This window comes from Heteronotia binoei, chromosome 4 (genome assembly GCF_032191835.1).
Source record: "Heteronotia binoei isolate CCM8104 ecotype False Entrance Well chromosome 4, APGP_CSIRO_Hbin_v1, whole genome shotgun sequence".
In the NCBI taxonomy this organism is placed as follows: domain Eukaryota; kingdom Metazoa; phylum Chordata; class Lepidosauria; order Squamata; family Gekkonidae; genus Heteronotia; species Heteronotia binoei.
The window spans coordinates 20,976,983-21,004,488 of NC_083226.1; the positions used below are offsets into that span (position 1 = coordinate 20,976,983).

General features: G+C 48.6%; 1 protein-coding gene across 1 annotated transcript; it reads left to right on the top strand.

Annotated features, from left to right (window-relative positions):
• The first annotated feature begins 15,789 nt into the window (after positions 1–15,789).
• On the top strand, positions 15,790–25,213 carry LPAR5 (lysophosphatidic acid receptor 5). The gene is made up of 2 exons (XM_060236903.1): positions 15,790–16,251; positions 22,828–25,213. Exon 2 carries the CDS (start codon positions 23,082–23,084, stop codon positions 24,195–24,197), a length of 1,116 nt encoding a protein of 371 aa, XP_060092886.1. The 5' UTR covers positions 15,790–16,251; positions 22,828–23,081; the 3' UTR covers positions 24,198–25,213.
• Positions 25,214–27,506: the final 2,293 nt, after the last annotated feature.

Below are 27,506 nucleotides of genomic sequence, written 5' to 3' on the forward strand. Positions count from 1 at the left end.
CTAAGCTAGCCCAGTCCAGTCAGATCTGGGAAGCTAAGCAGAGTCAGCCCTGGATAGTATGTAGATGGGAGACCACAGGGTTGCTATGCAGAGTCAGGCAATGGCAAAACCACCTGTGTTCCTGCCTTGCCTTGAAAACCCTACAGAATTGCCATAAGTTGGCTGGGACTTGGTGGCACCTCACACACACAGCAATAGGATTACTCACCCCCATCTTGAGAGCCAGTTTGGTATAGTGGTTAAGTGCGCGGACTCTTATCTGGGAGAACCGGGTTTGACTCCCTGCTCCTCCGCTTGCAGCTGCTGGAATGGCCTTGGGTCAGCCGTAGCTCTCGCAAAGCTGTCCTTGAATGCTCTCCTTGTGAGAGCTCTCTCAGCCCCACCCACCTCACAGGGTGTTTGTTGTGGAACGTGAAGGAGATTGTAAGCCACTCTGAGATTTTGGGGTGGAAGGCGGGATATAAATCCAATATCGTCATCATCTTTCTGGGAGATCAGAGACCGATCACATTCCTACAGAAGGATGCTGTAGTTAGAAGGCAAGGTGAGACATCCGTCCCAGTGGAGGATTTGGGGCGTTAATAAGGGCGACTGAGTCACGGCAGAACCACAGACCATGACGGAAGTGCTCTTGTGAATCTTCAGTTTGTTCCCAGTTTGTTGCTGCAAGAGAACTCCCCACTGGGCTGGTGTCCTGCACGGCGAATATCTGGAACTGTCTGTCTCAGATACCCAAACGTCTTAGGCTGGCTTTGCTTGCAGTCCTGTTTTGAAAGCTGTTCCTCTCGCTTCCCTGTGAAACCCACACTCCTGCAGTGCGGCCTCCCCAGCCCCTTTATTCAAAGCCATAGCCAGGATTTTAAAAGTCAGGGGGCTTTTTACAAAGTCAGAGGGCACCCTTTCCCATTCACTGTGAGGCTTGCTGCTTCTCAGAAGCTTTCTGGAGTAGGGCAAAAGCTGGAGGCTCTGAAAGTGGCCAAGTCAAGGCAGCCAACCCTAAAACTTTGGAGTCAAGAAGAGACTGCACCTTGCATGCAAGTGTGTGTGTGTGTGTGTGGGGGGGGTCCTTCCACCTCCCTCTCCCTCCACCCCAGCACTTTGCAGTCAACAGATCCATCCATTTGCCCTTCCTGGCCCATTCCACGGGGCTTCCTCTGCTCCCCACTCTTCTGCCTCCCTCCTCTTTACCTGCTACTTTTGCTGCTGCAGTGCACTGTGCCCTGCTCAGCTCTCTCGGCTCCAGCTGCTGTTGCTGCTGATGCTTTGGTGGTTCAGCCATGGCAAAAAAAAAGGGGGAATAAACAGGCTGTCCCCCTGGAGGTGAGGGGACCCTGTCTGGAAGTCAGGGGGCAGTTCCCCCACAGACCCTTCTGTGGCTACAGGCCTGCCTTTATTCAAGCACGTGGGGCTGCCTCTACTGAGCAAGGATGCTCCATGTTCCTTTCATCACAGCTCTGAATGCAAAGTGTTTTCTACCATCAGCCGCTGGCATTTCTCCCCTGCTGTACTACCAGAGGGCTTTATTTAAAATAATAACAATCAGTAATTGCTATAGCATTATAGCGCTTTTGCATTATAGGTATATAGTGCTATAGCAATTGCTTTTCTTTAAAACCCTCCGGTAGAACAGTGGGGAAACTGGCATCAGCAAGGGACTGATGAGCTCTGACGTGGATGTCATAGGCAAGCCTGATCTCATCAGATCTTGGAAGCTAAGCAGGGTCGACTCTGGCAAGTGCTCGGATGGGAGACCTTCTTGGAATACCAGCACCTGGAGGCAGGGGCATGCTTTATTCAGCCACCTATCTGAATATCCTCCTTCCCCCCAGTAGGGGTCAGTCACCAGAGGTCACCATGACTTCCAGGTGCGCACGTGCCCGCGCACACACACAAATAAAAAAACAAAATAAATAAAACCACAAGGGACTGATGATAGGAAAAAGGTGCCAATACGGATTGGACCTTTACAGGCCATGGTAATGCACCACATTCTGTCTGGAAGATGATAACACATCTGGATCACATTCTTCCTAAAAGAGTGGAAGTAACACAGGTTTGAGAAAGAGCAGACGGAGGATGGGGAAAGGACGATTGGCAGATGATTAGCACATGGCTCTAAAACAAAAAAGGACTGTGGTTTTAATTCCAAAGTGGAAAGAAACTGCCATGCAGTAGCAAACTTGATAGCAGTGTTCCCTCTAAGCTGAGTTAGCATGAGCTCACAAATTTTTAGCCTCCAGCTCACAGATTTTGGTCTTAGCTCAGGAACGATGACCCCAGAGCACAATACTTTATGCAGTAGCTCGCAACTTTAACGCCAGTAGCTCAGAAAGTAGAATTTTTGCTCACAAGACTCTGCAGCTTAGAGAGAACATTGCTTGATAGGTTTAGAAAGTTGAGCAGAAGGTGGCATACTTACAACCAGCTCACCGCGAGAGTGTGGCGGACCAAAACCATCATGGACCACATGTGGAAGGTGGCCATCATGCCACTGGTCAGATCCTCCTGCTTTGTCTTCCCTCCTCAGGTCAGCTAAAGGTCTAATCACAGTCCGGGACCAATCCACTTGGTTGGAAGGCAGGTTTTCCTGCCCCCTTGGCAAGCATGAGGTGCCTCTGAATTCCTGTCAGTACATATCCCATGCATGGGGAGTGAGATCGCCCCAAGTGAACATCAGAAAGACATCCATGCCGATGCTTTCTTTGCAGAATTGGGAGGCTTCCATTGTAGTCCCGACCACTCCACAAAGGTACATCTGGATTTTAAAGCCAACCATCCACAGCTCAGATTGTTGCTTTGTATTTTCTCTCACCCGGTCCTTTTCTCTGCTCGTTCTTGAATATTCATGCCTCACACTCAATCAATAAAGGGGAATGCACCCAAGTTGGGGCATAAGCTCCTCAGCATTTCACCATCACGCTGACCCGGATCCGTTGTCGCTTCAAGACCCAGCTGGGGAGTTCACTCCTCCTTTCAGTCGGTTCGCTGTTCTGCCTTTTCCAATCCCAAAACCAATGCAGCCCCAAGCGAATGTCCTGAGGTAAGGCCCTTAGGAAAAAAGAGCAGAAAACTGCTTGGGTTCACTGCGGCTGTGGAGTCGGACCGCTTTGGAGATTCTTTCTTGCCTGCCTGTTCAGTGGGGAAGATGTCTTGTTCCTATCCCACACCTTTGTGGTGACATTAAATGACAGCTCAGACTGCCGTCCTCTGGGTCTCTTCCTTCTTATGCCTCTGGGCTCTTTTCAGCCCCCTCTAATACTAGATTTGGACACAAAAGGTGACATTTCCGCTAAAGCCTTTTCTTCAGTGGCCTCTTTCTGGCTGGGTCCGTTTGCTCTCCCTCCCCCAGCAAAGGACTGGGAAAGCTCCCGAAACAGGGAGAATTGAAACTCATGAAGGGGTGGTAGGGGTGAATGCATCTTGACAGAAATTGTTTCACCTGGGTAACAGTCACCCTCCTTCTGAGGCGCTGAAGGAAAGTTTAACCCTTGTATGGTCCTGCCACTGTTCACTTCACCTCTGTGACTTTGTTACTTGTAAGGAATGGAACAAAACCGTCTGTCCCCCTCCGTTTTGTGATTCTTAAGCACAGCATTTTCCAAAATCAAAGAGACCTTCCCCTGTTTCCAATAGGATTAAGAATGGCTCATCTTAAAACGATTTAGTTTTAATCATGGCTTCTGGATAAGTTTATCACAGATTGTCTTCACTGTCAGCTGAACAACATGGGCTGTGATGTAGCGGGGAAAAGAAGTAAAACCATATTATAAATATACAGAGTGTGCAGGGTTGCCAAGCTCAAGGTAAGGCCTGGAGATCTGGAATGACAGAATATCTCCAGATGACAGGGATCAGTTCGCCTGGAGAGAATGGCCCATCTACCTCACAAAGCGTCTGTTGTGGGAAGAGGAAGGGAAGGCAATTGGAAGCCGCTCTGAGACTCTTTTGGATAGTGAAGGGTGAGGTATAAAGCCAACTCTTCTCCTCCTCCTCTGAGTTTTCATTTTTCAAGGCAGAAAGGGACAGAGAAAGAAACAGTGCAACTACTGTTGGTGGGCTGAATGACACTTGCATCTGTGAAGCTGCCTTCTAGTGTGTGAAACTCTTGGTCCCTCAGGATCAATCCTATCTCCTCTATCTGGCAGGAGCTCTCCAGGGTCTCAGGTCTTTCACATCACCCACTATCCCATCCTTTTACCTGGAGATAGCAGGGATTAAACCTGGGAACTTCTGCATGCCAAACGGGTGCTCCACTTGTGAACTATAGCCATTCCCAATATCCCTCTCTCTGGGGTTTCCCACAGGATATGGGATCTGTCACTCATGGCCGCCTTTGGAGTTTTTGTGGGAGTGGTGGCAGTTCTGATGATCGCACTATTGCTGCAATCAGTTTGCACTTCCATTCCCCCTCAGGCAGGGGTGGAATTCTAGCAGGAGCTCCTTTGCATATGAGGCCACACACCCCTGATGTAGTCAGTCCTCCAAGAGCTTACAGTAGGCCCTGTACTAAGAGCCCCGTAAACTCCAGAAGGATTGGCTACACCAGGGGTGTGTGGCCTAATATCAGGGCTTTTTTTTGTATCAGGAGCTCCTATGCATATTAGGCCACACCCTCCTGATGTAGCCAATCCTCTTCTTACAGGGCCTTAAGTAAATTCTTGGAGGATTGGCTACATCTGGGAGGGGGGCCTAATGTGCAAAGGAGTTCCTGATACAAAAAAAAGCCTTCCGCCCAGTGTTTTTCCCATCACAGTTCCATCTCAGTAAAGATTGCATTTTGGGAGAGGGGGGGATATTTGGGGGCGGGGGATGCATATGCTGAAGCATTGCAGCATTTCAGCAGCCTCATGGGGGCTGCATGAACTCTGTTAAACTAGATTCCCCACCCATCACACTACAGCTGAGGGTCGTTCCTGGTGTATGTGTCTCACCCCTTGCTGGTTGCGCGTTTCTCCAAGTCTGAGCGGTCTCTCTGATTGGCTCCCCCAAGCATTTTGAATTCCTTTCCCTAAATTGCATCAGGTACACAGCTCCAGTGGAATACCCAGCATATCTGACACCCAGAACTGATCATTTGTAATGCCCCCCCTCCCCCATGATAGCGGACCCATGGTGCAGAGTGGTAAAGCAGCAGTACTGTGGTCTGAACTCTCTGCTCATGACCTAAGTTCGATTCCGGCAGATGCTGGATTCAGGTAGCCAACCCAAGGTTGACTCAGCCTTCCATCTTTCCGAGGTCGATAAAATGAGTACCCAGCTTGTTGGTGGGGAAGTGTAAAAGACTGGGGAAGGCAATGGCAAACCACCCCGTAAAAAGTCTGCCGTGAAAATGTTGTGAAAGCGACGTCACCTCAGAGTTGGAAACGACTGGTGCTTGCACAGGGGACCTTTCCTTTTCCATTACATAATTTTCTAGGTCAGGGTTCCAGTGGGCTTATTTCCAATAAACTCAGCGGTGCTTACACTCAAGTAAGCATATGTGGAGAGGGGCACTTCCAGAATGAGCCCAACCCAGTCTCCAGCGCATGTGCCCTGTCTTGGGAGAAAGAAAGGCCCCCCCCCCTTGGGGGAATGAAAGCCGCCTCCTTGCTTCGCTCTGCTGAGCCGCCAATGTCATGTGGAATGGTGGCTGATCTCCCCAGGAGAAGCTCTGTGTTTATGCACGCAAACACCCACACCTCTGGATGGTCTTTGGCAGGGCTTTTTTGTAGAAAAAGCTCAGCAGGAACTCATTTGCATATCGGGCCACACTCCCTGATGTCACCATTGTTTCTACAAAAAAGCCCAGCAAGAGCTCATTTGTATATTAGGCCACACCCTCTGATGGCACTCTTGTTCCTACAAAAAAGCCCAGCAGGAACTCATTTGTATATTAGGCCACACCCCCTGGTGGCACTCTTGTTCCTACAAAAAAGTCCAGCAGAAACTCATTTGCATATTAGGCCACGCCCCCTGACATCACCATTGTTTCACACAGGGTTTTTGGGGTAGAAAAGGCCCAGCAGGTACTCATTTTAGGCCACACCCCCTTGACATCACCATTGTTTCCCGCAAGGCTTTTTTGTAGAAAAAGCCCAGCAGGAACTCATTTGCATATTGGGCCACATTGTTTCACGGGGGAATGCAGAAAAAACCCAGCAAGAACTCATTGGCATAGTAGGCCACACTCAGTGTTTGCAAGCCCGCCAGAACTGTGTTCCTGTGCATTCCTGCTCAGAAAAAGCCCTGGTCTGATTTGATATAAGGCAGCTAGCTTCATGCGCATTCATGTGTATTCACAGCACCACAAAATGTAACTCACAAGTCACTGGCAACATTCAAGGCTGCATCTGTTAGGGTTGCCAACCTCCAGGTGGTGGCTGGAGATCTCCTAGGATTACAACTGATCTCCAGGCAACAGAGATCTGTTCACCAGGAGAAAATGAACTCTGTGGAAGGTGGACTCTATGGCATTGTACCCTGCTGAGGTCTCTCCCCTCCCCAAACCCTGTACTCCTCAGGTTCCCCCCCCCCCCAAAAAAAACCCCTCCAGGTATTTCCCAACCTAAAGTGAGCAGCCCTAGAAAAGAAGGAGACTCCTGATGTGGGGATGGAGACTTTCCAAGTCCGCAAGACCATTATCCCTGTCCTCATCAGGGAAGCGTTGGAGGTTACATCTCGGTTTGGTGTTTGTACCTAACTCTTATTATTATTTTCCAAGATTGTAAACTCTGCGTCCCAGAGACATGTTGGGATTTGCATCTTTTGACACTCCCCAACACACCCCAGAAGTCTGGTTTTACCAGCTGCCAGCTCAGGCGAGGGGGTGAAGGAACGCGGGCGCTCTTCTGCCGTGTTTCTGACAGGAGCGGAGGCCGGACAACACAGCTCTCTGCCAGCTTCTGTTCCCGGCCACAATCCGTGCAGCTTGAGGTAAGCGAACCTGAATCTTGAATTTGCAGCCGAGAGGGACAAGCAGAGTTTTCTCAACGTTCCCAGCTTCCAAGCCCCGGGGAGCTCTCAGCTTAGCAGGCCTCGGAGCACGATGACAAAAATAAGTTTCTTTTTAAATGCCTCTCTGACATTGAGGGAGGTAAAGGTGGTTGTTTCCCCACAAAAGCCAGATCTTCACTTGTAACAAAAGAAGAACTGTATAGAAGTAACAATTGTTAATACAAGTCTTGGCTTGCTACTCTATAATTTGAAACAAACGATTTAATTTCAGTATGATTAACAAAACAACACGAGATGCCAAAATTTAACAACAATTGGCGAAATTACAACAGAGGGTTGATATTACAGCAATGGGAGTAATGTTACAGTGACAGCAGCAATGTATTGCCTACGTCCCAGCCAATGTTCCCTCTAAGCTGCAGAGTCTTGTGAGCAAAAAATTCTACTTTGTGAGCTACTGGCATTAAAGTTGTGAGCTGCTGCATAAATCATTGTGCTGTGGGGTCATCCTTCCTGAGCTAAATGTATGAGCTGGAGGCTAAAGATCTGTGAGCTAGCTCATGCTAACTGAGTTTAGAGGGAACACTGGTCGCTATCCATTTCATTAGCCTTCTTCAGGCTGCAGTACACCAGGTAAAGCCTTGAATTCAATGACTGAATACCCAGTATTTCCTTCACATTTGTGCTTAGGACACTCTCCAGCTTTGACAATTGCTGTATAGATAGCTGCAGTTGGAGCCTCAGAGATCAACAGTCTTCTATTAGTGGCAGAGCCAGCCTTGGATATTTCCTGGTCATTCGTGCCGTTTCTCCTGTCCCTTGCGGGTCTCCAACTTGTAAAGATGATAATATCAGTCAACTGTGTTTCAGTTTATTAATTAAGTACATATTATGAGATATGTGACACATATGAACAAAGTAGGAGTCAAGGAGCACCTTTAAGACCAACCAGGAGAGCCAGTTTGGTGTAGTGGTTAAGTGTGCGGACTCTTATCTGGGAGAACCGGGTTTGATTCCCCACTCCTCCACTTGCACCTGCTGGAATGGCCTTGGGTCAGCCATAGCTCTGGCAGAGGTTGTCCTTGAAAGGGCAGCTGCTGTGAGAGCCCTCTCCAGCCCCACCCACCTCACAGGGTGTCTGTTGTGGGGGAGGAAGGGAAAGGAGATTGTGAGCCGCTCTGAGACTCTTCGGAGTGGAGGGCGGGATATAAATCCAATATCTTCTTCTTCTTCAGAATGCAAGCTTTCGTGTACTAAAAGCACACTTTTTCAGACGAGGGAATAAGGTACAGTGGGCTGAAATAGATGTAGTTGGTGGGTTAAGAGGGCAAACTGATACAAAGCTGGGATCACATGGCATATGAACATATAAAGCTGCCGTATACTGAATCAGACCCTCGGTCCATCAAATTCAGTATTGTCTACTCAGACTGGCAGCGGCTCTCCAGGGTCTCAAGCTGAAGTTTTTCATGCCTATTTGCCTGGACTCTTTTTAGTTGGAGATGCCAGGGATTGAACCTGGGACCTTCTGCTTACCAAGCAGATGCTCTACCACTGAGCCACCATCTCTCTCAGCAGAACAGTGTGACAAATTAGAAGGCCGTTTGGTCTGGATAGCCATAAAAGGCAATAAAAGTTGCCTGCTAATTGGAGTTGCTGCAAGTCTAGGTAAATAACAAAAGGACATGTATGAGTTCCTTCCAGATGTTAGCAATATGTACCAGGAACCCACCAGTGACAACATGCATTACCCATGATGCTGCCCATATATGCTGTTGCCATTTGATGTTAACAGAGAATGCATAGATTTACTATTTGCATACAGCATCGGTACATGTGTGTTGTCCTATATACATGAAATGGTGATTACTTGTATTATTTATATTTTTTATTTTAGTATATTTCTATTCCGCCCATTCCCCGTAGGGCTCAGGGCGGAGTACAACATATGAGAAAACAATAAAATACAATAGAAACATTCTGTAAACAAACAACTCAACAGCACTCAGATTACCATGTCATCACATATTGCCCAGCCTAGCTGTCTCACATTATGGCAGCTTTTATTCCATTTCCTAGCACAGATGACAGTGCTGGCCAGGAAGGCCAACCAAATCAAGAATAGACGCCCGCAGCCTCAGCTAAAAGCCTGGCGGAACAGCTCCGTTTTACAGGCCCTACGGAAGGCTAATAAGCCAGGTAGGGCCCGGATCTCAATAGGGAGCTGATTCCACCAGGTCAGGGCCAGGACTGAAAAAATCCTGTCCCTAGTTGAGGCAAGGCGGGCATCTCTTGGGCCGTGGACGGCCAACAGATGTTGGGAGGCCGAACGTAACAACCTCCTGGGCATATATTAGGGGCATTGTGGATGTTGTATCCTGCCATTGGTGGCCTCTTCATATACATGGTAGCAACATCTGAAAAGGACTTAAGACTTCTGCAAAAGTTAATAATGGCTTTTCAGAAAGTAATTTTTGTAAAGCTTCAAAAAGAAACGATGCTTATTTTATTTATGTTATTTACGGTGTGCCTTGCTCACTGTGACTCCAGGCATCTTAGATCGCAGGGGAGGCCAAACTCGCTCAATGTAAGAACCACGCAGAATAAGCACCAGATGTTTGTGAGCTGCAAGACATGAATGTCAGATGTTTGAGAGGGAGGGAGGAAGGATTAGTTGATGTTTTTTAGGGTTTGTAGAATCTTTCGGCCTCAAGTGCCTTGTTCTACTGGAGAAAGTTTTTCTTCCAGACGGCACTTGAGCCCGAAAGATTCTACAAACCCTAATGATGATGCCAGCCGTGAAAACCTGAAATCTTTGATTAGTTGTTTGTAAGCTGCAAGACATGTCAGATGTTTGAGAGGAAGGAAGGAAGGAAGGAAGGAAGGAAGGAAGGAAGGAAGGAAGGAAGGAAGGAAGGAAGGAAGGAAGGAAGGAAAGAAGGAAGGAGGGGAGAAGTGGAAATAAAGCAACTTTAAATGCATTCTCCAAGCTTCCGGCTGGCTTGGCTTGGAGAAGTGATTTAAAGAGACTTTAAATGCCTTTTCCAAGCTGGCTGATGGGGCAGTGGGGGCTTTGAGAGCTACAGAATATGTGTGAAAGAGCCACAACCGGCTCCCGAGCCTCAGTTTGGCCACCCCTGTTATACAATGTGAGTCTAATACAATTCACAGGACAGGACATCCAGTAAATGGAGCAAGAGAATTTGAATTGCAGAAATCTGAAACCGACCAGAAATCTGATAATGACTATATGTTGGCCAGCTTTATAAAGCTAAGGGTTAACACACCATAACAGTTTATAATATTATGAATAATGTACAGAGAGACAAACAAAGTGGAAGACCCATGGCACCTTTAAGACCAACAAAGTTTTATTCAGGGTGTGAGCTTTCGTGTGCATTATGTGTGCACACTTCCTCAAATACTGGGAATTTCCCAGTCCATACATATAGGCAGTAAATTAGCACGCACCATGATGCATTTGTTCTGCTGCTTCATACCAACACATCTGCCCACCTGAACCTACCTGCACAGAGATAGTGACATTTCTCCCCTCCCTTTAATAACTTGGGGGTATAGCTATGGAATGTTTTGGCAGCTGGTTCAGGTCAGAGAGAAGGTACTTTTTCACAAAACAGGTAATTTGCCTGTGGAATTCCCGACCAAAAATTGTGTAAGCCGCTGGGGTGGATCCAGTGATCCTCTGTGTAAGGCAAGGATTGCGGCTCTTTCTCACTTCCGGCCTTGGGAAAATGAATTCTGGGGTTCATGGCAACCATGTGAGTGAACGAATAGCTTCACAGACCGAAGAGGCAAGAAAAGGGATTTCACCACCTTTGTCAACCTCGCTGAAGTCAGGGCTTCTGTTGAGCAGGAATGCGCAGGAATGCAGTTCCGGCTGGCTTGGAGTCAGGGGGTGTGGCCTAACATGCAGATGAGTCCCTGCTGGGCTTTTTCCAACAAAAAAAGCCCCACGTGAAACAAGGTAATGTTGGGGGTGCGGCCTAATATGCAAATGAGTCCCTGCTGGGCTTTTTCTACAAAAGCTGCAGGTTAGCCTGGAGAAGCTATTTAGAGAAATGCCTTCTCCAAGTCTGCCAAAGGGGTGGTGGGAGCAGAGCCGGTGCGTGGGAGTAGGCAAAGCAGGCAGTCGCCTAGGGCGTCACCTGGCCTAGGGGGCACCATTGGCACCCCCTCCCCAATGCATGATGACTTTGGCTCCTGACCACTGTCCCCTTGTCCTCTCTCATCACCCAGCTGCCCTCAACAAAGCCAAGCCACCCCCCTCTCCCCGATGTGTGACTTGGCCTCCCACCTCATCCTATCTCACCATCTTCTTTCCTGGTGTAGCCAACAAGCACTTATTCCCACGATTTTTAAAATAACTTGTCACGTTTTTTTTTTTGAAAAATCAAAAATCAGTAAATTAAAAATGTGAAAAAATTTCAAGTTTGGCACTCTTCATTTTCCCTATATTTTTTGATAATGGGGGTGGGGGGTGGGGAGGCGCTAGCGGGTGATTCACCTAGGACACCAGAAAGCCTAGCACTGGCCCTGGGTGGGAGCTTCAGGAGCCACACAATATGTGTGAAAGAGCCACCTGAGCCACAGTTTGGCCACCCTTCGTCTAGAAGGACATCCTTTTGATGCAGGTTGACCAGTTGAAATGAGCTACACAGGTATAGATATTATATTATTTTGCAGCTGCTTTTTATACCCCGTGCAGCTGACCGACGTGCCCGTTTGAGGCCGTTCCTGTCCTCCTGTGAGCTCCCACAGAAGAGATTTAGGCAGCCTCTCCCCTTCAAAGGCTTTTTTAAGGGCCTGGATTCTTGAAAAGGCACAGAAGGTCGGGGAACAAAGATCCCAGCAACAAGGCTCAGCTCCGAAAGGGACAGGCACTAAAACCAGATGGGATGAGATCAGTGGTTTGGGAGGCTTTTGTCTCCTCCCAGGATTTATAGGCAGCCGGGACATATTTATCCCCGGGAATGTCACCCTCTGAATGAAGGGGCAGTGTCCGCAGAGAGTGAGAAAGGCAAACAAGAGTAGAACCAAACAGGCAGAAGGTGCAAAGAGAAAAGACACGTGACTCAAGGAGGGAGTCCCGCTCTCTGCTAGTCTATTTAATCATAGAGTTGGAAGGGACCTCCAGGGTCATCTAGTCTAACCTCCTGCACAATGCAGGAAACTCACAAAAGCTTCCCCCTAAATCCACAGGATCTTCATTGCTGTCAGATGGCCATCTAGCCTGTGCTTTAAAACCTCCAAGGAAGGAGAGCCCACCATCTCCCGAGGAAGCCTGTTCCACTGAGGAACCACTCTAACGGTCAGAAAGTTCTTCCTAATGTTGAGCCGGAAACTCTTTTGATTTAATTTAAACCCACTGGTTCTGGTCCTACTTTCTGGGGCCACAGAAAACAATTCCACATTGTCTAGATGACAGCCCTTCCAAGTACTTGAAGCATATGGAGCAGAGGTCCATCAGTGGCTATTAGCCACAACGTATTGTTGGAACTCTCTGTCTGAGGCAGTGATGCTTTGTATTCTTGGTACTTGGGGAGGGCACAGTGGGAGGGCTTCTAGCCCCACTGGTGGACCTTCTGATGGCACTTGTTTTTTTTTTTTTGGCCACTGTGTGACACAGAGTGTTGGACTGGATGGGCCATTGGCCTGATCCAACATGGCTTCTCTCATGTTCTTAAGATGGTAATCATATCACCTCTCAGCCACCTCCTCTCCAGGCTAAACGTGCCCAGCTCCTTCAACCTTTCCTCATAGGACTTGACCTCCAGACCCCTCACCATCTTTGTCATCCTCCTCTGGACCCGTTCCAGCTTGTCTATATCCTTCTAAAAATGTGGTGCCCAGAACTGAACACAATACTCTTACGAGAGCAGAGTAAAGCGATACCATCACTTCACATGATCTGGACACTATACCTCTGTTGATACTGCCCAAAATTGCATTTGCCTTTTTAGCCACTACATCACACTGTTGACTCATGTTCAACGTATGGTCCACTAAGACCCCTAGATCCTTTTTGCACATACTACTGCTAAGACAAGTCTCCCCCATCCTATTTATGGGAAATCCTAATTGACCTTTTCTGGGGAGACCAGATCTCTCCCTAGTGAAACTCAAGCTTAGCTGCTGGAGAGAAGGTGTTTGAATTGGGGCCATCAGGCTGGAATGGACAGGGGCTTCTTCAGCCCTGAGCTGTTTCCCCTAGAGAAGTGCCAGGTGAGAACGGGATACGCTAGTAGGGTTGGCAGTTCTGGGTGGGGAAATTCCTGGAGATTTGGGGGCGGCACCTGCGGAGAGGGGCTTGGAGAAGGGAAGGGGATAATGCTGTAGAGTTCACCCTACAAAGCAGCCATTTGGAATTCGAGAATAAGAGAGCTGGAAGGGACCTCTAAGGTCATCTAGTCCAACGCCCTGCAGAATGCAGGAAATTGAACATATGAAGCTGCCTTATACTGAATCAGACCCTGGGTCCATCAAAGTCAGTATTGTTTTCTCAGACTGGCAGCAGGTCTCCAGGGTCTCAAGCTGAGGTTTTCCACACCTATTTGCCTGGACCCTTTTTTGGAGATGCCAGGGATTGAACCTGGGACCTTCTGCTTCCCAAGCAGATGCTCTACCACTGAGCCACCGTCCCTCCCCTCAATTTCACAAATGTCTTCCCCCACACCCCTAGTGACACCAGAAAGAAAGAAAGAAAGAAAAAGAAAGAAAGAAAGAAAGAAAGAGAGAGAGAAATAAAAAGAAAGAAAGAAAGAAAGAAAGAGAGAGAAAGAGAGAAAGAAAGAGAGAGAGAAAGAAAAAGAAAAAGAAAAAGAAAAAGAAAAAGAAAAAAAGAGAGAGAGAAAGAAAGAGAGAGAGAGAAAGAAAGAAAGAAAAAGAGAGAGAGAGAGAGAAAGAGAAAGAGAGAGAAAGAAAGAAAGAAAGAGAAAGAGAGAAAGAAAGAGAGAAAGAAAAAGAAAGAAAGAGAGAAAGAGAAAGAAAGAGAAAGAAAGAAAGAAAGAAAGAGAAACTCTAGGATGCCTGGCAAAACTAGCCTGGAGAAAAATTGCTGCCTGACCCAAAAGTGGTGAACAGCAGTTTCCTGGGGGTGTAAGAAAGGGCCAGGAAAACTAAGCACTGATGCAGCCCGTCCTACCCCCCCTCTCATTTCCTCCAAGGCAACAGATCTCTGTGTTATGGAGACCAGTTGTAATTCTTGCAGAGAGGGTGACTGTAGGGTAACATTCAGAACTGATGTCCCTCTCCTGCAGTATGAAGTGGTACGGTCCACTCTCCCATCTCTGACCACTGACCTGTTGATTGGACAGAACCAAAAAGATCTCTCTTTAGGTGGCCTGGTTGTTTTAATGAAGAGCATGAAGTCAGCAGGCCTGTCTGCCTTAGACAGCAAATACAGGGGTAAAGGGAAGCAGTCTGAGCATATATGTTTTCATTAGGGCAGCGTACGTGATGCTACTCGCCAACCCAGTTAGGCAAATGAGATTTGGAGGCTGTGGGATAAATCTTATGAATCAGTTCCTCTAGAGAAGGCTCTTTCCTATAATTTAAATGAAGCCTTTGCCAGCAGAAGAGATTGAGGGGATCCACCACTGTGACTGGTACAAAAGAAAGAAGGCAGCCAGTGTAGGGATGCCAGCCTCCAGGTGGGACCTGGGGATCCCCTGGAATTACAGCTCCTCTAGCGATCAGTCTGGCACCCTAGGCAAGGCTAACTTCTGACACCTCACCCTGCACTGATTACATCACCAAGTCACATGGGGGTGCCCAATTCAGCACCCCAAGAAGGCCAGCGCCCTAGGCAATTGGCTAGTGACAGGGCCGTCCCTGCTTTCTGGTCTCAGTCCAAACACTACCATATATTCTCTTTCGTTGCTTCCATCATGGGCAAGGGATTTCCTGCACTGAAACATCTTTGCTGTGACTCTCACAGATCTTAACTATTACTGTGGTACAAAAGAAAGAAGGCAGCCAATGTAGGGATGCCAGCCTCCAGGTGGGACCTGGGGATCCCCTGGAATTACAGCTCATCTAGCGATCAGTTCCCCTGGAGAAAATGGATGCTTTGGAGGTGGGTTCTATGGCATTGGGAAGGTCTCTGTCCTTTCCAAGCTCCATTCCCAAATCTCCAGGAGTTTCTCAATCTGAATCTGATAACCCTATCCCACCCCCACCCCCATTCCCTGCAAGTGGCCAGCAGGGGGGGCCTGGCAACTCGTAAGTGTGGGTTAACAGTTAGTGTGTCGGGCTAGGAGATGGGGGACTCAGGTTCGAATCCCCACTCTGCCATGAAGCTCTCTTGAGAACAGTGGACCACTCACCCTCTCTTGGCCTCGCCTACCTCACAGGGCTGTTGTGAAGATAAAAACAGGGAAGGGAGAACAGCCGAGCAGACGCTCCGTCCAAGCTGTGGAGTCTCGTGAGCAAACATTCTACTTCATGAGGTAATGGCATGAAAGTTGGGAGCGACTGCATCCATCAGCTTGCTCGGGGACCATTTTTCTTGAGCAGAGATGAAAATTGTGTGTGCTGGAGGCTAAAAAACGGTGAGCTAGCTCACACTAACTCACCTTAGAGGGAACACTGCCAAGCACGCTGCTCGGCGTTCCTCGGAGGAAGCGTGAGATAAAATGTCTTAGATGGATTTGAGGTTTATTGGGGTCATAAGTCAAAGCCTTGCACCTTGAATTGTACCCGGCAAACCAACACTCTGGTGTGGATTGCTGTCTCTGTTCAGCTGATCCCTGATGTGGCAGATACTGGCTAATGATTAATTTCCGAGCCTTGTTTCTCTTCTCTACCATCGACGTAAAGATGACAGAAATAAGGAAGTGGGAGGGGAGAAGAAAAAAGCAAACCAAGGTACCCCTCGACCGCTTCCGTTCTGTGACACGTTCCGAGGCAAGAACAATTTCTGCGAGGAAAGGATGTTGTTTTTCTCCTCAGTCGCTCCTGAGACCAGAGTGGGCGGCCAGCTCTCAAAAGCCACATGTTGCCTTTACTGTGGATGCCGAATTCCACCACACAGAGAGGATGACAAAGCAGGGGAGAAGAAAAAAAGCAGATAAACACCTATAAAGAAGAAGGGGGGAAAACCCGAGTCAGACACAGCGAGGTTGGAAGGACCTGGGGAAGTCCTCAGGGCTGGGAAATTTCCTGCCTTGCTTCTGGTGCTCTTGCTGCGTCTTGTCTGCTGCCTGGCAGGTGGGCCCCAAAGTGCTCTTGCTTTCTGCCAACGTATCTGAGGAAGTTTAGAAGGCCGGGAGCCCCTCACAAAGCTTCCCATCAAAAGAGGTAAAAGCACAACTAGCGGAAGGGCTTAGGTGCTGCAGGTGGTATGAAGCCTTTTGGTGGGATTTCTCTGAGGTCACCTGTTCTTCAATTGGAGCATGATGTGCGCGTGCCACGTGGAAAGTCAAGATCTTCCCGTCACGGAGATGCACGCTATGAGATGCAGTTCCCTGCAGAACAGCTGCTATGGAGAGATGTGGGGTAGGGTTGCCAGCCTCCAGGTGGGGCCTGGAGATCTCCCGCTTTTCCAACTGATCTCCAGTTGGCAGAGATCAGCTTCCCTGGAGGAAATGGCTGCTTGGAAGGGTGAACTCTAGGGCACTGTACCATGCTGAAGCTCCTCTCCTCCCTAAAACCCAGCCCTCTCCTGGATCCACCCTCAAGTCTCAAGGTGTTTTCCAACACCAACCCAAGGGGGGGGGTGCGCAGTCCTAGGCATGCGATGGTAGAATGTGGGTTTAAGCACCTGAGTTTTTGTTTGTACAATGAGAGGGTTCAGGCCTAACACAGAACCATGGTGGGTTTTCAGGCCTGATGTGAGCACACTTTTGGCATCTTTTGGGTAATTCTTCCCCCAGTGAAGACTTAACCCAAAGGAGCTGTTGGGTCTAACCAACAGAACTCCGAAAGTTGCCAGTGCAATGCATGATTTCCCCTTCTGGTGCCGAACAGAGAGCACCTCACAAGGTACAATGCTCTAAATGGTTCTGCAACGACGTTTCTATTTCCCTTCAGAATTTTCAATGGATGAACGGGACAAAAAAGTCTCCAAAATAATTTCCAACCGGCACTTCACTCTGGGATGGCTCAAGGCCAGTTTGAAATTGTTTTGGAATACATTGCTGCAGAACCATTTAGAGCGTTGCACCTTGCGAGGTGTTGCAGCATTATTCAGGGCATTGTGCCTTTTGTAAGAATGTGATTTATGGAGCACCCTGTGCTAGAAGAGAAATCAAAGCAGGAGGAACCAAGTCGACTCTCTGCACGTCGGGACTCCTTTGTTGGAATTGTATTGTTTGGGAATTGTATATTTTAAGTTTTCTATGGACTGTATTTAATATCAATGCATATACGTAGTTATCTGGTCAGTATAACCATTTTGATTTAGGTTTAGGTTTATTAGCTGGTTTGGTGTAGTGGTTAAGTGTGTGGACTCTTATCTGGGAGAACCAGGTTTGATTCCCCACTCCTCCACTTGCACCTCCTAGCATGGCCTTGGGTCAGCCATAGCTCTGGCAGAGGTTGTCCTTGAAAGGGCAGCTGCTGTGAGAGCCCTCTCCAGCCCCACCCACCTCCCAGGGTGACTGTTGTGGGGGAGGAAGGTAAAGGAGATTGTGAGCCGCTCTGAGACTCTTTGGAGTGGAGGGTGGGATATAAATTCAATATCTTCTATCTTCTTCTTAAATTTATAGCCTGCCCTCCCTGCCAAAGCAAGCTCAAGGCGGCTCACAACCCATAACATCGCAATGCACATAACAACACATAATTACATCATAATTAAAATTACAAGTCAACATTAAAACAGTCAGGCACTAATATCGTTTGATGTTATTTCATTTTCGATGGGGTACAGTCTTTATTAATCGGTTGAAGGCTAGCCGGAATACAGCCATCTAACAGGCCTTGCAGAACTGGGTGAGGTTCCACCAATAGGGAGCAGCAATTTGGTTGTTTTGTCTGCATCTTCTGGGCATGGAGCAGGAGTCACTGGAGGGGTGTGTGTATGGGAGGTGTGTGTATGGGAGGTGTTTGCGAATTTCCTGCACGGTTCTCCCAGACTCTTATCTGGGAGAACCGTGTTTGATTCCCCACTCCTCTACTTGCAGCTGCTGGAATGGCCTTGGGTCAGCCATAGCTCTGGCAGAGGTTGTCCTTGAAAGGGCAGCTGCTGTGAGAGCCCTCTCCAGCCCCACCCACCTCCCAGGGTGTCTGTTGTGGGGGAGGAAGGTAAAGGAGATTGTGAACCACTCTGAGACTCTTCTGAGTGGAGGGCGGGATACAAATCCAATATCTTCTTCTTCATCATCTCGTATCTACTTCTTGAACTTTGAATCTGATCCCAGGATAATGGTATAGATGTGTTATTACAGGTTTTTGTCTGGGGAGAGGGGGGATTTAAAGGGTTAAGATTTTGTGAATATTCGACGGCACTAGTTGTATATTGTTTGTTGGGGATTTTTTTTAAAAAAAGTTTAATTTAAAGAGAATGAACAAGAAATGAAAACGAGTTTTCAGACTTATATACAACTGGGGTGACCTCATTGATTCCGAGCCAAAGTCCAAGATGGAGCCTCAGAACCACTGCTGTCACCCTCCTCACCACCACCAAGGATATTTGAGCCAAGCAAAGAAGGGCCCTTGCCTCTCAAGCAATGGGCAGGAGCCACACCTGCCCTTGGAAAATAGCAGCCCAAGCCCCAGATGGGGCAGGTACAGGGAATGGTGGGAAGCTGCTCTTCCTCTTTCTTCCCTCCTTTGAAGGAGAGGGCTGTGGAGAGTCAGCATCCCCCTCCCACAAGCAGGGCCGGCATGTGAGAGTAGGCAGGGTAGGGAGATGCCTAGGGCGCTACCCCACCTGGGGGTGCCACTAGACACCCCCTTACTCCCCTTGCCCAGTGCACAGCACAGTACGCTCTTCAGAGGCTTCCTTGCAGCCCTGGGCAGCTGCCCCTTTTGCCCATTAGCTAAGACCACCCCGATATAGAATGGCTTTCCTCCATCTTGCCTGGCAGGGAGGAGAAATGTCAGCACCCTGCTGAAATTCCAGGGTCCATCAAAAATTGTGTGTGGGGGGGAGGCTGGGCGGGTTCATAGAACCGTAGAATCACAGAGTTGGAAGGAGCCATCTAGTCCAGCCCCCCGCTCAATGCAGGATCAGCATAGAGGAGGAGATTGGATTTATACCCTGCCCATCACTAAGTGAAGGAGTCACAGAGTGGCTTACAAATCTCCTTTCCCTTCCCCTCCCCCACAACAGACACCCTGTGAGGTAGGTGGGGCTGAGAGAGCTCTGACAGAAACTGCTGTTGAGCAGAACAGCTCTGAGAGAGTTACGACTGACCCAAGGTCACTCCAGCAGCTGCATGTGGAGGAGTGAGGAATCAAACCTGGTTCTCCCAGATAAAAATCCACACACTTAACCACTCCACCAAACTGGCTCTCCTTTCCTTGCTGACAAGTATTTGCCCCGCCTCTGCTCAAAGACTGCCAGTGAGGGGGAGCTCACCACCTCTCTAGGTAGCTGATTCCACCGCTGCACAACTCCTGCTGTAACAAATTTTTTACTAATATCCAGCCGGTACCTCCCCGCCCTTAACTGAAACCCATTCTCACGAGTCCTCTCTTCTGCTACCAACAGGAACAGCTCCCTCTAGACAGGATGGGAGTCTGACATGTGTCGACCACTGGAGATGGTGGTCAGCAGTTAGCATTTTGGCTGAGTTCCCATTGTTATCTATTATTGAAAGGAACTGTTGCCTTTGCAGTTGTGGAGACTCATATGAAAGCATCTGGGCAGCATTTGAAAGCCCATCTGAGGTACAGCATGGGGTCATGGTTAGACTGGCAGACGAGGATCTCTGAGAGACTGTGTTCAAACCCTTTCTCTGTCATGGAAAGGATGCCAGGTCCAATTCTGGAAATTCCTGGAGACTTTGGGGGTGGAGCCAGAAGCAAGGTTGTAACAAGCATGATTGAACTCCAAAGGGAGTTCTGGCCATCACATTTGAAAGGACCATGTTTGGTGTAGAGCCAGTTTGGTGCAGTGGTTAAGTGTGAGGACTCTTATCTGGGAGAACCGAGTTTGATTCCCCACTCCTTCACTTGCACCAGCTGGAATGGCCTTGGGTCAGCCATAGCTCTCACAGAGTTGTCCTTGAAAGGGCAGCTTCTGGGAGGGCTCTCTCAGCCCCACCCACTTCACAGGGTGTCTGTTATGGGGGAAGAAGATATAGGAGACTGTAAGCCACTCTGAGTCTCTGATTCAGAGAGGAGGGCGGGGTATAAATCTGCAGTCTTCTTCTTTTAAATGCCTTCCTTGCACTGGAAATAATGGAAGATGGGGGCACCTTCTTTTGGGGGTCATAGAATTGGACCCTCTGATCCAATCTTTTTGAGGGGCTTTTTTGAGGAGAGGCACTGAATGCTATGCTGAAAATTTGGTGCCTCTACCTCAAAAAGCCAGCCCCCTCCCCTCAGAGCCCCAGGTACCCATTCTCCATTATACCCTATGAGGACCAGTGGGCATTCATACCCCCTCTCCTGCTTTCTGTTAACCCCGAAGCAGGGGGAGGGTCTCTGAACTAGGGGATCCTCTGTCCGGAATGGGGATTGGCAACCCTACCAGTGAAAGGAGTCCAAGTTATAACAAAATCTTACAGTTCAGCCCCACCCAGAGATCCTTTCAGCAGATGTGCGATCTTTTCTGTGACGTCAACCTCCCCACCCTCTGGAATTCAGCTGAGGAATGATTTATGCTGATGTTGTTTTTCTTCAAGTTTTGAGCCTCCTGTGCAGCTTTTGCCTCTGCCAGAGCAATTAATCACAGATATTAGGCAATACGGAAGGCCGACTCACATGCCGTAAGTTGGTCTAATCGTCGTTCCCTCAGGACAGCCCAGTTAGGAATGACTGCTAGAGGGCAACCACTGTGCGATAGCCAGTCCTGTGTGGATGCGACCAAATTTAAACTGGAATCATAGCCCAGGATTAGAAGGTTGTCTCTGTATTAAATATATATCTGTTCTGTATGTCCTTTGCAATGTTCTAAAGTTCCAGTCATTATAGGGTTAACACTGTGCCTGATTCCCTATTGTCTTCATGACCTAGTGTAAGCATGTAGTTCTATAGTGTTTGTTATTTTCACCTCCCTATGCCCTTTCCCTGTAGAAATAAATATGTTTTTGCTTTCATGTTAAAGGCCTCTCAATGATTATTTGATCCAGTGATCCATCGCACTGTTTGAGATCAAGAAATAGAATTTAAAACGGAATTCCCTAACACTCTCTTCCTCTCCTCGATGAAGCCGAGCCCTAGAAACAGTTTTCTCCACTTAGGAGTCGGCCAAGATTTAAAGTTGCGGAGCTGAAGCCAGAAAGGCACATCATACTGGCTGCTCAGATTTTCTGAACAAAATAAATGTAGAGCGAGTGTAGTGTATTTGTGGGGAGATGCTGTGCATGGGGGGCTCTTAATTCTCTCCCTTCTGGTTCTCCTCTGTAGCCCCTTTTCAAATTTATAGCGCCTTTCAAATCCGCATTCCTCCTGTTCTGACCTTGGGTGGTATCAGGCTAGAGAAATTTCCTCCAATAGAAGAGCCAAATAGGAAGAAGGCTTCCCACTTGACTTACTGGCGTGGTAGGATACAGACCCTTAGGTTTGTCAGTATAGTGTAGGGTTGCCAACTTCTAGGTAGCACCTGGAGGTCTGCTATTACAATTTATCTTCAGACAGCTAAGATTAGTTTCCAGGAAGAAAATGGTTGCTTTGGAGGGTGGACTCTATGGTATTATACCCTGTTGAGGTCCCTCCCTTCCCCAAACCCTGTTCCCCAGGCTCCATCCCCCCCAAATCTCCCCCCCAACTCAGATCAGAAAATATTTGGAGATTTGATGTCAAAGCCTGGGAAGGTGGGGCTTGGGGAGGGGAGGGACCTTCATGGGGTATAGTGCCATAGAGTCTACCTCTCTAGAGAGCCAGTTTGGTGTAGTGGTTAAGTGTGTGGACTCTTCTCTGGGAGAACCAGGTTTGATTCCCCACTCCTCCACTTGCAGCTGCTGGAATGACCTTTGGGCAGTCATAGCTATCGCAGGAGTTGTCCTTGAAAGGGCAGCTGCTGTGAGAGCCCTCTCAGCCCCACCCACCTCACAGGGTGTCTGTTGTGGGGGAGGAAGGTAAAGGAGATTGTAAGCCGCTCTGAGACTCTTCGGAGTGGAGGGTGGGATATAAATCCAATATCTTCATTTACCTCACAGGGTGTCTGTTGTGGGGGGAGGAAGATAAAGGAGATTGTGAGCCACTCTGACATTCGGAGTGGAAGGTGGGATATAAATCCAATATCATCATCATCTTCTTCTGAGAGGCCATTTTCTCCAGAGGTACAGATCTCTGGTTCGCAACCCGGCTCCGTTCCGAACCCAGAGCTGGCCACCCTAAATCTACTGTGTTTGGAACCCTGTTGCGAGGGAAAGTGGTCGGGGGATTGTATGAAGCGCAGAGTCAAAATGCAGGAGTAGGTGTAAGTCGCATTTTTTGTCTCGCCACCCAAAACCACCCATACCTGAAACTTTTTTTTTTAAAAAAACAAACCTTTGCAGGTTTAATTACTTATATCTGCATCTGATACATAGTTAGCTGCTAAATTAGTACAGATAACCAGCCGAGTCTAGACAACTTCCTTTTCTGCCTCTGAAGTTTTTAATAACCTCCGTACTACCCCTCCCTTGATATATCTGTGATCCTGTCTGTGTTGCCTTTTCCTTCCTTCCTTGGTTTTACATTTTTCTTCCCACCTCCATTCCGTTCCTTGGTTTTCTTTGGAAGCAAGTCACCTGCTAGAAATGACCTCTTGTTTCCCTTCAGGCTCATCGTTTTGGGCGCCAGAATGGCACCGAAGTCTCCTGACCAGGATCTCTGAAGGCGTCTGGGGCTTAGACCTCCAAGCAACAATGTCACAGAGAATGTCCAGTTGAATTGCCAAGGAAAGAAATGTGCTCCAAGCGGGGGGCTGGGGGTTTCGCGCAGCCCCCTTTTCTCTGAGGGAGAAGTCCTCCTGCTGCCTCGAATCCTCCCGGCATCCCAAGAGGTCCTTCTGAAGCCCTTCGGCGATCACCGGGATGTCAGCTTCCAACCAGTCATTGGAACCGTGCACGGACCGCAGTGCCAGCCACCAACTTCACCTGGTCGGATACAGCCTAATTTTCACAGCCGGCTTGCTCCTCAACGTCGCGGCCATCTGGATCTTCCTGTACTACCTGCGCATCAAGTCCGTGGTGAGCATCTACATGCTGAACTTGGCCGTCAGCGACCTCCTTTTCACGGTGTCTTTGCCATTCCGTATCTACTATTACGCCGTGGGGGAATGGCCCTTTGGGAGTTTCCTTTGCCAAGTCTCCGGCTCCGTCTTCCAGATCAACATGTACGGCAGCTGCCTCTTCCTCATGTGCATCAACCTGGACCGCTTTGTTGCCATCGTCTACCCGCTCCGCTGGCGCCACCTCCGACGCCCTAAGGTGGCGCGGCTGCTCTGCCTGGTGGTGTGGGTGCTTATCCTGATGGGCTCCGTTCCAGTGGCTGGCGTTCACAGAACCACATCCTGTCAGAAACAAAACCGGAATGTCACGCTGTGTTTCGAAAGCTTCAGTAATGACCTGTGGCAGAAAGGACTCTTTCCCTTGGTTATTCTGGCGGAGATCCTCGGCTTTCTCCTGCCTCTCACTTCCGTGACCTACTGCTCGATTAGAATCTTCCGGAAACTGTGCAAGCCTGGGCGGGAGCAGAGCCTGCGCCAGCAGAAGACAATTCGCATGCTCGTGGTGAACCTGGTCATCTTCATTATCTGCTTTGTCCCTTACAACATCATCCTAGCAGCCTACGGGATGATTAAGGCCCGGGTGTTCCCGACGGAACAACAGACGAAGGATTCTGTCCGCCAGGCCCTGGTCGTCACGGTGCTCCTGGCCAGTATGAACTGCACCCTGGACCCCTTGATCTATTACTTCAATACGGAGGGTTTTCGAAACACTTTAAAGAAACTGCGGAGGGGGCAAGCATGGGACTCCGAGACGGGGACGCTTCAGACTCGAGTGATGCAAAGCAAACCTCACCAGGCGGACACTAAGTCAGAACTCAAACGATTCCCGGTTCGGCACTTGATCCTCCCGCGCAAGGATTTGCCGTTTGCTCCTCCCAAGATATTTTTAAACAGTCCCATCGAAGATTCTGAAATATAAGTATGCTGGCAACTTTGGAACAGGTCGGAGTGGGTGGGAAATGATGATGAAAACTTGAAAATGGAGAGGGAGGGGCAGGCAAAAGCAGATCCATGTTTTCTCAGGTGGTTTCAGACATTATTTTTAGGTGTTTGTTTTCATTCTTGGGCGGGGTCTGTTTCACACACATGCTGTATACAAGACTGCAGTGTTGTCACTTGTATTATGTCTAGGGCAAACGCACAAGTTTATGCTATATTTCTGCCCAGAAACTAGCAACGGTGGGTTGCCAGGTCTTGCCTGGCTTCTGGTAGGGGGACTTCCCTCGTGCGCGTGAAGTGTGTGCTGTGCGACATCACCACCTGAAAGTGATGTAATCGTGCTGGGCACATCATGTGGAGATGCTCTAATATTTGGTAAAAAACCCACAAACCTTTATGGCACCATAGAGTGGGGGGGTTTACCAAAATGCTAGAGCGTCCCCTGTGTGATGTGCCCGGTGCGATTATGTCACTTCCAGGTGACGTCATCGTGTTGGGCATGTCGGACCCTGACAGAGCTCTTTGGGGATGGGTCTCCCCCAGCCAGCCAATCCTGTGCCAGCAGGTTGGAGGCCACAAAATCAGGGGAAGCCCCGCCCCCAGTGGAAGGTTGGGGACCTTAAGCATCAAAGAGTATTAAAAATTATCTTCAGGGGCAAGGCTCTTGAAACTCAAGGTTCACACTGCTCAGGGAGACTGCTCCTGTACATAGCTGTACAACAACAACAAAAAGCTAGGTGCTACCATCCAATCCTGTATCAGCCATTTCCAGTGTTCAACTTTCCCATGAATGTTATTCAAAGGCTGTTATTTATTGCTTTTGGCTGTTGGCACAGCGACAACGAAAGTTGTAACAACGCAACCGCAGCCCTTCCTCAGCAAGCTCTGACATCTTGCTACTCATCGGCGATCTTGAGAACATGCTAAAGGGTTCTGCACTGAAAAGAAAACATATAGTTGAACATTATTTTAATAATTAAATATATGATCTTTTTATGCCCTTGTTCAGGTCGTACTTGTGGCTGGCATGTGATGTGGGAATTGTGTTGGCTCTTTTAAAAAAAAGGTAAAGGTAGTCCCCTGCGCAAGCACCAGTCGTTTCCGACTCTGGGGTGACATCGCATCATGACGTTTTCACGGCAGACTTTTTACGGGGTGGTTTTACGTGGTGCAGAGTGTTAAAGCTGCAGTACTGCAGTCCTAAGCTCTGCTTACAACCTGAGTTCGATCCCCGGCGGAAGCTGGGTTTTCAGGTAGCCGGCTCAAGGTTGACTCAGCCTTCCATCCTTCCGAGGTGGGTAAAATGAGTCCCCAGCTTGCTGGGGGGAAAGTGTAGATGACTGGGGAAGGCAATGGCAAACCACCCCATAAAAAAGTCTGCCATGAAAACGTTGTGAAAGCAATGTCACTCCAGAGTCGGAAACGACTGATGCTTGCACAGGGGACCTTTCCTTTCTTTCCTTGCCATTGCCTTCTCCAGTCATCTACACTTTCCCCCCAGCAAGCTGGGTACTCCTTTTACCGACCTCGGAAAGATGGAAGGCTGAGTCAACCTGGAGCCGGCTACCTGAATCCAGCTTCTGCCGGGATCGAACTCAAGTGCTTGCGGTACTGCAGCTTTACACTCTGCGCCATGGGGCTCTTAGATGCAGATATTTCTGTGAACGTTTCCATAAAATTCTGAAAGTGCCTTCCAGACAGTTCACACAGTGGTGCACAAGCTCAGCATATTAGACTGCCTATGCAAGCAGCAGGGACAACATATCTAATTATCAGGACTCTTCAGACGTTGCTAGAGCTGCCAGACCCCTTCCCCCAGTTGCCCACCACTTCTCCAAGAGGTAGCATGAGACATTTTTTTTGTTTTTAATTTTTGTTTTCTTTTTAAGAACCCTCTGTGCCACCATGCCATTTTCAGGGAAAGCCCAGAAGTGGCTTAGGCAGAGGTGGCCAAACTGTAGCTTGGCTCTTTCACACATCTTGTGTGGCTCTTGAAGCCCCCACCATCGTGTTGGCTGGCTTGGAGAAGGCATTTGACTCTTTAAACCACTTCTCCAAGCCAAGCCAGCTGGCGGCTTAGAGAATGCATTTAAAGTTAGTTTTCTTTCCACCTCTCCCTCCTCCTTCTATTTGCCTTCCTTCCTTCCTTCCTTCCTTCCTTTCTTCCTTCCTTCCTTCCTTCCTTCCTTCCTTCCTTCCTTCCTTCCTTCCTTCCTTCCTTCCTTCCTTCCTTCCTTCCTTCCTTCCTTCCTTCCTTCCTTCCTTCCTTCCTTCCTTCCTTCCTCACAGCTCTCAAACATTTGATGCTCATATCTTGTAGCTCTCAAACATCTGAAGTTTATTCTGTGTGGCTCTTACATTATGCAAGTTTGGCCACCCCTGGGGTTAAGGTAGCTCTAGGAATTGTTCCAGTGGTTCCTAGAGCTGCAGTTCCCTAGAAGTGACATAACAGTAAAGTGACATAGCAGTGCAGAACTTCAAACCCGGTTCTCCAGATTAAAATCCGCCGCTCTTAACCACCGCATCAGCTCTCTGGAGCCACTTAGGTCCAGTTCGCACATAGTGTGCGGACATGTGAGCAATCAACAGATAGGCTTTTGGAGTTTCATGCTGGGGTTCGGTGCGAGTGTGTGTGCGTTATTTGGATTGGGAGAGGTGCCTAAGCCATAGGTCCCATTTGATGTAAATATTTAACAGAAAGGTCATTCCCCCATATTATACATGACAGATCTAACCAGAACAAGGCATCAGGTAAGGATCTAGGCAACCGGGCTTCTGATCCCCGTTCTGTCATGTGACCTTAGGTCACTCTCTCTCTCTGTCAGCCTAGCCTACCTCACAGAGCTGTTTGAGAGCCAGTCTGGTGTAGTGGTTAAAGTGCATGGACTCTTATCTGGGAGAACCGTGTTTGTTTCCCCACTCCTCCACATGCACCTGCTGATGTCACCTTGAGTCGGCCACAAGTTCTCCCAGAGCTGTTCCTCTCAAGAGCAGTTTCTGTTCTGTCAGAGCTCTCTCAACTTCATCTATCTCACAGGGTGTCTGTTGTGGGGAGGGGAAGGGAAAGGAGATTGTAAACCGCTCTGAGACTCCTTTGGGTAGTGAAGGGTGGGGTATAAATCCAGTCTCCTCCTCCAGTTTGGTGTAGTCGTTAAGTGTGTGGACTCTTATCTGGGAGAACCAGGTTTGACTGCCCACTCCTCCACTTACAGCTGCTGGAATGGCCTTGGGTCAGCCATATCTCTCACAGAGCTGTCCTTGAAAGGAGAGCTCTCTCAGCCCCACCTAC

Coding starts and splice junctions, on each gene's coding strand:
- LPAR5 (XM_060236903.1), top strand. CDS start 23,082: ATGTCAGCTTCCAACCAGTCATTGGAACCGTGCACGGACCGCAGTGCC.